General features: G+C 36.3%; 1 protein-coding gene across 1 annotated transcript in view; it reads right to left on the bottom strand.

The window, feature by feature from the left end:
• Positions 1–370: 370 nt before the first annotated feature.
• The window catches only part of LOC134351156 (protein sel-1 homolog 2-like), a 37,433-nt gene continuing 29,376 nt past the window's right edge, over positions 371–8,427 (bottom strand). The window contains exons 15-19 of the mRNA XM_063057271.1: positions 7,633–7,798; positions 7,472–7,546; positions 4,981–5,153; positions 715–843; positions 371–535 (exon numbers count right to left, since the gene is read on the bottom strand). Of these exons, the coding sequence (XP_062913341.1) occupies positions 371–535; positions 715–843; positions 4,981–5,153; positions 7,472–7,546; positions 7,633–7,798 (708 nt within the window). The remainder of the gene's footprint in view (positions 536–714; positions 844–4,980; positions 5,154–7,471; positions 7,547–7,632; positions 7,799–8,427) is intronic.

Genomic DNA, 8,427 nt, shown 5'->3' with positions numbered 1-8,427 from the left:
AGAGGCTAGCTGCATCTTTAAAAAAGTGGAAAAGCTGCCAAACTGAAAATAATGACCCAGGTTGTTAAAGAAGAAGACAATTGTGGATCATGAAAGTTCAATGCCATTTCCTCCTCTCTTCCCATGAATCTGCATAACCACTTGCTAAAATAGTAGTGTGACTGGACTGATATGTTTATTAGCCAATAATTAGAACAGCCAAGGATAAAGATGCACAGACATACGAATTCTTTGCAACAATTTTTGTAACTTGTAAGAAAAGACATCATCTCATACTTTTAAGCTACAGAAAAGATAGTCGTGAAAACTCTTCGCTTCAGAATTGTCAACACAAACCACGTAGCAAAATTGATATTCCAATGTAATTGTTCTATCTGAGCCTGTAGTTCATTAAAATAGCCAGAAGCGAAGTCAAAATCATGATTAGCAAGAGATCCCAATGATGCTGCAGCTGAAAAACACCAAAAGCCACATCAATTTCTCTCTGGATAAGTAGTAGTCTCTTAGTATAACTTGTCTCAATTAAAATATAATTCTATTTAACTCAAGTCTTATTCCCCCCAGCTCCCAGAATATATGCAGGACCCACCCCAGACTTAACTAGTGGCCAGGTTCCAATCTCCTGTTTGTTCAAACTTTTAAAAGATGAAGTCTGGCCTTCATTGATAATCCCCATTTTTATTTCCTTCCATTTAAACTATAAATGACACTTACATTAGTATATAGAACTGCATGGATGAGATCTATGGCTCCTAGCTTGAAAAGTGCAAGGAAAACAGGTATGTATGCATCTGTACTCATTTCGGTAGCCAGTTTGTAGAATCTTCTGGCCAAATAGAGATCCTAAAGAAAGGGATGTATATTATTTTGAAATACATTTTGGGTACAAATTGCTATTAATTTTTGAAAGAAAAAAAAGGAGAATCCTCATTTTCATTTTTTATGAAAATAAACCCAGGATTTAAACAAAGGGATTATAGAGTCAACCTAGTAAATCTGAAGTTGAAAATCATGCATGTTTTGAATCATAGATGAAGCTTAATGGAAAAAGGGAGACACCTTCTTTGTCATTCTTTTTGGAAACAATTTCTAGATTATTGATTTTTGAAACTATTCAGGATGAAGATTTAAAATGAATATACAAGTTAAGTGCCATTCTTACCACTTGTTGATAAACAAAATAACTTAGAAGATTTGTATACCATTTCATGAACTTAGGCTTAATATTGAGAACAAAATCACTTGTGAAATTGGTCAAGACTGCACTTGGGTTCCATGTAAAATATAACTGGTGACTGAGATAAAATTTAAGAATAAAAAGAAACATTGTGGTTTAATTGTGCATCTGATATGAACAACCTTTTGTTTTCAAAACATCTAACTTAAAAATTATATATTGGCCTTAGAGTCATAAAGTGCTCAAATAGACTCTTCAGCTCACCCAGTCCACACAAATCATCAAGAATCAACAATGATAGGATGCAGAAGTGGGCAGAGAAGTGGTAGATGGAGTTCAACCCAGAGAAGTGTGAGGTGGTACACTTTGGAAGGACAAACTCCAAGGCAGAGTACAAAGTAAATGGCAGGATACTTGGTAGTGTGGAGGAGCAGAGGGATCTGGGGGTACATGTTCACAGATCCTTGAAAGCTGCCTCACAGGTGGATAGGGTAGTTAAGAAAGCTTATGGGGTGGTAGCTTTCATAAGTTGAGGGATAGAGTTTGAGTTGCGATGTAACGATGCAGCTCTATAAAACTCTGGTTAGGCCACACTTGGAGTACTGTGTCCAGTTCTGGTTGCCTCACTATAGAACGGATGTGGAAGCACTGGAAAGGGTACAGAGGAGATTTACCAGGATGCTGCCTGGTTTAGAGAGTATGCATTATGATCAGATATTAAGGGAGCTAGGGCTTTACTCTTTGGAGAGAAGGAGGATGAGAGGAGACATGATAGAGGTGTACAAGATGATAAGAGGAATAGATAGAGTGGATAGCCAGCGCCTCTTCCCCAGGGCACCACTGCTCAATACGCGAGGTCATGGCTTTAAGGTAAGGGGTGGGAAGTTCAAGGGGGATATTAGAGAAGGTATTTTACTCAGAGAGTGGTTGGTGCGTGGAATGCACTGCCTGAGTCAGTGGTGGACGCAGATACATTAGTGAAGTTTAAGAGACTACTAGACAGGTATATAGAGGAATTTAAGATGGGTTATATGGGAGGCAGGGTTTGAGGGTCAGCACAATGTGGGCCGAAGGGCCTGTACTGTGCTGTACTATCCTATGTTCTATGTTAACTACTCAAATGAAACCTATATTAATTCTATGTAATTCTTCCTATATTAAAAGGCCCTTGGAAAGATACATGGATAGGAAAGGTTTAGAGGTATATAGGCCAAATGTGGGGAAATTGGACCAGCTCTGATGGGAATCATAGTTCGCAAGAGTTAATTGGGTTGAAGGGCTTGTTCCCATGCTGTATGTCCCAATGACTATTTCCAATAAATTCTACTGTTCATTTGCACACTAAGGGAAATTTAGAGTGGCTACTGAACTTTACAGCCCACTTGTCTTTGGTGGTTATGGGAAGAAACAAGAAGAGCATGCAAACTTTGCACAGCATTAGAAGTTAGGACTGAACTTGTCTCTTCCAACTGTTCCCTTACGCTGTTTTAATGATAAAATTTTAAGAAGTTACAGTTTTTGAGACGGAACCCTGATCACCTGTGGGAGCATCTGTATCATGAAAACTGCAGTGGTTCAAGAAGGTGGCATTTTACCATCACCTTGAAGGCAAGAAGGACAATAAGTGCATGGTTGTCAGCAACATCCATACCCTAAGAGCATTTTAAAATTCCACAATTTAAAGTAGCATGAATATACAATTTAAGAACAGGTGTGGGGCATTTGGCCTCTTAAGCCTCTGCCATTTAATAATCTCTGTGTACAATAACTTTTCACTTATAAGATGTAGGAACAGAATAAAGCCATTTGGCTCATCGAGTCAGCTCCACCATTTCATCATGGCTGATCCATTTTTACTCTTAGCCCAAATCTCCTGACTTCTCCCTGTTTCTCTTCATGCCCTGACCAATCAAGAATCTATCAACCTCTGCCTTAAATATACATACAGTTTTGGCCTCCGTAGCTGCCCATGACAACAAATTCCACAGATTCACAATTCTCTGGCTAAAGAAATTCCTCTTCATCTCTGTTCTAAAAGGACGCCCCTCTATTCGGAGGCTATGTCCTCTGAGACAACCATCATAGGAAACATCTCCATGTCTACTTTATCAAGGCCTTTCACCATTCGATAGATTTCAATCAGGTTACCCCTCATTCTTCTGAATTCTAGTGAATACAGGGTCAGAGCCATCAAACACACTTCATATGACAAGCCATTCAAACCTGGAATCATTTTCATGAACCTCTTTTGAACCCCCTCCAGTTTCAGCACATCCTTTCCAAGGTAAGGGGCCCAACATCGCTCACATTGCTCCAAGTGAGACCTCATCAGTGTTTTGTAAAGTCTCACTGTTACATCCTTTTACATTCTAGTCTTGAAATTTGTCTTCCTCACCACAGACTCAAGCTGCAAATTAACCTTCAGGGAATCCTGCACAAGGACTCCCAAATCCCTTTGCATCTCAGTTTTTTTTATATTTTCTCTCCATTTAGAAAACAGTCAACCCTTTCATATATTATTACACATGATGCATGACCATACACTCCATGACACTATATTCCATCTGCTATTTCTTTGCCCATTCTCCTAATCTGTCCAAGTCCTACTGTAGCCTCTACTTTCTCACTACGTGCCCCTCCACCTATTTTCGTATTGTCTGCAAACTTTGCAACAAAGTCATCAAAATTCCATCATCCAAATCATTAACATATAACATAACAAGAATCAGTCCCAACACAGACCCATGTGGAACACTACTAGTCACTGGCAGCCAACCAGAAAAGGCTACTTTTATTCACGCTCTTTGCATCCTGCCATTCAGCCATTGCTTTATCCATGTTAGAATCTTCCCTGTATTACCATGGGCTCACAGCTCATTAAGCAGCCTAATGTGTGCCACCTTGTCAAAGGCCTTCTGAAAATCCAAATACACAACACCAACCAATTCTCCTTTGTCTGTCCTTATTATTTCTTCAAAGAATTCCAACAGACTTGTCTGGCAAGATTTTCCTTTGTGGAAACCATGCTGACTACAGCCTATTTTATCATATGCCTCCAAGTCCCCCAAAACCACATCCTTAGCAATTGACTCCAATATCTTTCCAACCACTGAGGTCAGACTAGCTGACCTATAATTTCCTTTCTTCTGCCTCTCTCCCTTCCTGAAGAGTGGAGTGACATTATGAAGTATTTGCCTCTGCTTTAAAAATATCCAAAGAACATTTTTTGCCTTCCTGGGAGAAAGGGAGAGACACAATGCTCTATGGACGAAAAATTTGCTTCAAATATGGGTTAAGTAGTCAACCTATTAATGAATCACTTATATTCTCTCACAAGAAATATACTCTCTGCTTAAAGAGAGGTCAATATCCCATATGTCTGAATGAAGTCTTTTCTCTTTCTTCTAAACTTAAACATTTACAACTCAACCTACACACACAAAATGCTGGAGGAACTCAGCAGGCCAGGCAGCATCTATGAAAGAGAGTGCAGTCAACATTTCATGCTGAGACCCTTCATCAGGACTGGTGACGAAGGGTAATGCCATCAAATCTGAATGAAGATTTGTAACACAAGACATAATTTTTCCATTTCCCCCTGTATCTGCTTCCTGGCCTGCTGAGATTTTCCAGCAGCTTTTTTGGCTTCAGTTTACAACATCTGCATTCTCTGTGCCGAGTACTTATTTATCATTATTTATAAGTTTCTCAAGAATAATGTGACAATACATAAGATCATTACTTATTAAAATACAATCTACTGAAAAACTATTTTGATTTGTAGTAATATGACTACTTCCTACCTGTTCTGTCCCAAGACCATGTTCATACATATATGCGAGATTGAACATAGCTTGTGCACTGCGTTGCTGTTCAGCAGCTAAACGGTAGTGAAGTGCAGCTGTTTCATAATCCACTTTTGTTCCATGACCATAGTAGTAATAATCACCCAGTTTAATTCTGGCATATGAATATCCTAGCAAGCAAGATAATGTTTTAAATCCTAACTAAAACATTTTAACAGTGATTCAAAATAATTGGCTATTCTGGTTGTCTTGCATACAAGTAGAAATGCCGTAAATTTCTAAGATTTACTGGCAAAAGAATGAAGAAATTTCTCCTAATCTCAATCCAAAATACCCAACTCCTTATTCTGAAGTGGTGACCCTGATTGTGGACTCTTCACGAAATCACTTCTCATTATTCTAAACTAGAAGACAGTCCTATCTACAACCATCTCTCCTCAACCGGCAAAACTACTGGAACCATTCTGGTGAATCATCCCTCTATTCCCTCTATGCTAGGTATATCCTTTACAGACAGGGGAACTAAATCTGTATGCTCAGTGTGCTCAATATCTCAATATAATTGTTGTAAGATGCTATATTTCCTGTACTTAAGTCCTCTTGTAATAAAGACTAACATATCATTTACCTTCCTACTTTGCTTGCTGTACTTGCTTGTCAGCTTTCAGTGATTTATGCAGATGGACCACCAAGAACATTAAAGTTATCCAATCTTTCTTTATATATAAAGTACGGTTTTTGCTCTGCACACCAAAATGAAAACTGGAAAATTTTGAATTACCTATATCCTTTTGAAGTTAGTGCACATATTCTCAGAATCCCACTTAATTGTGTATCGTCAGCAGACTTGGAAATATGACAGTTTAATTCACTTCGCCAAATTTTGGTATGGATTGTGAACAGTTGGTCCTAGCACTGATTCCTGAAGTGCCTTCCTAGTCTCAGCCTGCCAACCTCAGAAAAATATATTTATTTCCACTCTTTGCTTTTTGTATGATTACTAATTCTTGATCTATGTTGATACATTACTTCCAGTTTAATGTATTCTAACCTGTTAACCCACTCCCTTAATCTCCCTTATGAGAGATTTTTGAAAATCCACACACACCACATCCAATGATCCTCCATTATGAAACCTATCACAACTCACAGAACATCAGTAAATTACCTACATATGATTCTCCTTTCAAAACTCCACACTGAGTCCACTCAATTCCACTTTCTTTTAAGGTGTTCTATTACGACATCCTTTATTATACAATGGATTTTAGAATTTTTACTACTATTTATGTTTGGCTAATAACTTGTAATTTCCAGTTTCTTTTTCTTAAATAGTGGAATCACATTTACTACCCTCCAATCCATAGAAACAATTCTAAAATATAACTTTTTTTGAGTTGATAGTGAGTTCATTCTCTAAAGCAACCTCATATATATTTAGTGATGTGGATTGTCAGATCTTGGGATTTATTATCACCAATATTGTCAATAATTTTTTGCTACATATCTTCTATTATATGATTTTCACATAAATATTGACAGACTTCTGGAAGCAGATTACTGTTTTTTGGGCAATGATTTAGCGGAATCCAGGACAGAGTGTAGCACAAGGTGATTCTTTGCAGAGTGAGGCTCCCAAATGACTGAAAAATAAGGAAATTTTTTTTAACAAGAAAAGTCACACCAATAGATTTAAAATATTTTATCCCACACATATGTTGCCATACATTTTTTGTGCATACTAGTCTATTTGTGTGGGTATTTACTCTTGCAATTTATATATTATATTGTCTCTAGGGAGCTGAGCTATAGGAGAATTGAGCTGTTGCCTTTATTCAGGGAAACTGGATAAAACAAAAGAGTTAGATAATGAAAATGACTGAGAAAATGGAGGTGGACACTGGGTATAATCATCTTGTGTATCCTTCCGACAAATTATTGTTAAGTAGACTGCATTGCAGATAGATAACTATTCTACTTGCAGCTTTATCTGGCCTTCGTCATTGGAAATGTTTATCATAACTGATTGCCAGTATTTAAATATTGGATTATACAATGAGGCATAAATTTGCCAAAATTAGGGAATGTTAGTTACAATAGAAAATCATGATGATAATTGTGGCAATATGGTTTCAATGGATTTATTTTAAACACACTTATAATCAACTTCTGATTTTCTGCTGTAATATATTCCTTTAACTGCAATTTCAGACCATTAATTAAAAACATTCTAAGTAAATAAACTTATATATGTCATACATGATAAATAAAATGTGTGTTCTGTGCCATGACTAATCAGGGAATTACTACAAATCAATATAATTCCACAATTATTAATACTCATCAACTTATTTTCTACACTCAAGGAGTCTGTGGTGAGTAAAAGGTTCAACTTATCAGTGCATGTGGATATGATATATACCTGAAAATTTAAAAAATCCTTTTTTTTCATAGTTTTCTGTCATGTACCTTATATATACACTTGTACCTTGGGCTGCAGCTCGATTCCAATACGTCAAGGCCATATGATAACAATCAATCTTTGACATGAGTGCAGATTTTCCTATTTTCAAACAAAAAAAATCACTGAGTTTACTTTGAAACAACTTATAGTAAAACAACATTTCTGAGCTTAAAAAATCTTTTTACCATGTTCTAGAATGTAGGCTATGTTACTCTGAGCCATTTCATATCCTTGCTCTGCAAGGAATAAATACTGAAGAAAGGCAGAATCTCTGTCATTCTTCATGTAGGCAAAATATGCAGATAAGAATTTCTCAGTCCATTGACCTCTTTCACAAACATTCTTGTAAAGCTAGAGGAGGAATATAAGCCTTGACAAGTTAAACATCAAAAATAATTGTAGGAGTTTCAACTGTGGAATTAGAATCAAATATAATTTCATTAAAATATTAAACTAGTTTAATATTATGCTACATAGTGCTTAGATTTTTGACCAGTAAAAAGAGTAACATTAACATGTATAAAATTCTAAATAAATGCATGCAAATGCATAAGCAAATATTTTCTAAATAATTAATATACAGTATATTTTCTCACATATTGAAGAAATTAAAATATGTGACTAAGCTCTGATTCAATCCTCAATGCAAAGGAAATATCTATAATAAATATCAAACAAATATATTGGCTATTTTAAATGCATCTTTGCAAGAAAATTATGTAATTAATATTACTTCCCTTCTTGCTTTTTAAAACTGGATGTTTCTGTGTGGTAAATGTTACTGGCCATCTCAATAACACAATTCCACGGACCTGATCAATGTATGGGGCAATGAGGTATACTTATGGATGTGCCACGGAAAAGAATAGATTAACATTCTCTTCTTAATGACAACGTATAATTTCAGTGTCCCAATTTTTTTAAGAAAGTATAAATATTAGTTAAATATTAAACAGATAAACTGACAATATTTGGCAAAA

The sequence above is a fragment of the Mobula hypostoma genome, chromosome 8, assembly GCF_963921235.1.
Source record: "Mobula hypostoma chromosome 8, sMobHyp1.1, whole genome shotgun sequence".
Classification (NCBI taxonomy): domain Eukaryota; kingdom Metazoa; phylum Chordata; class Chondrichthyes; order Myliobatiformes; family Myliobatidae; genus Mobula; species Mobula hypostoma.
Note: the sequence above shows the minus strand (reverse complement) of the source record. Positions and strands in the feature narration are given on the sequence as shown.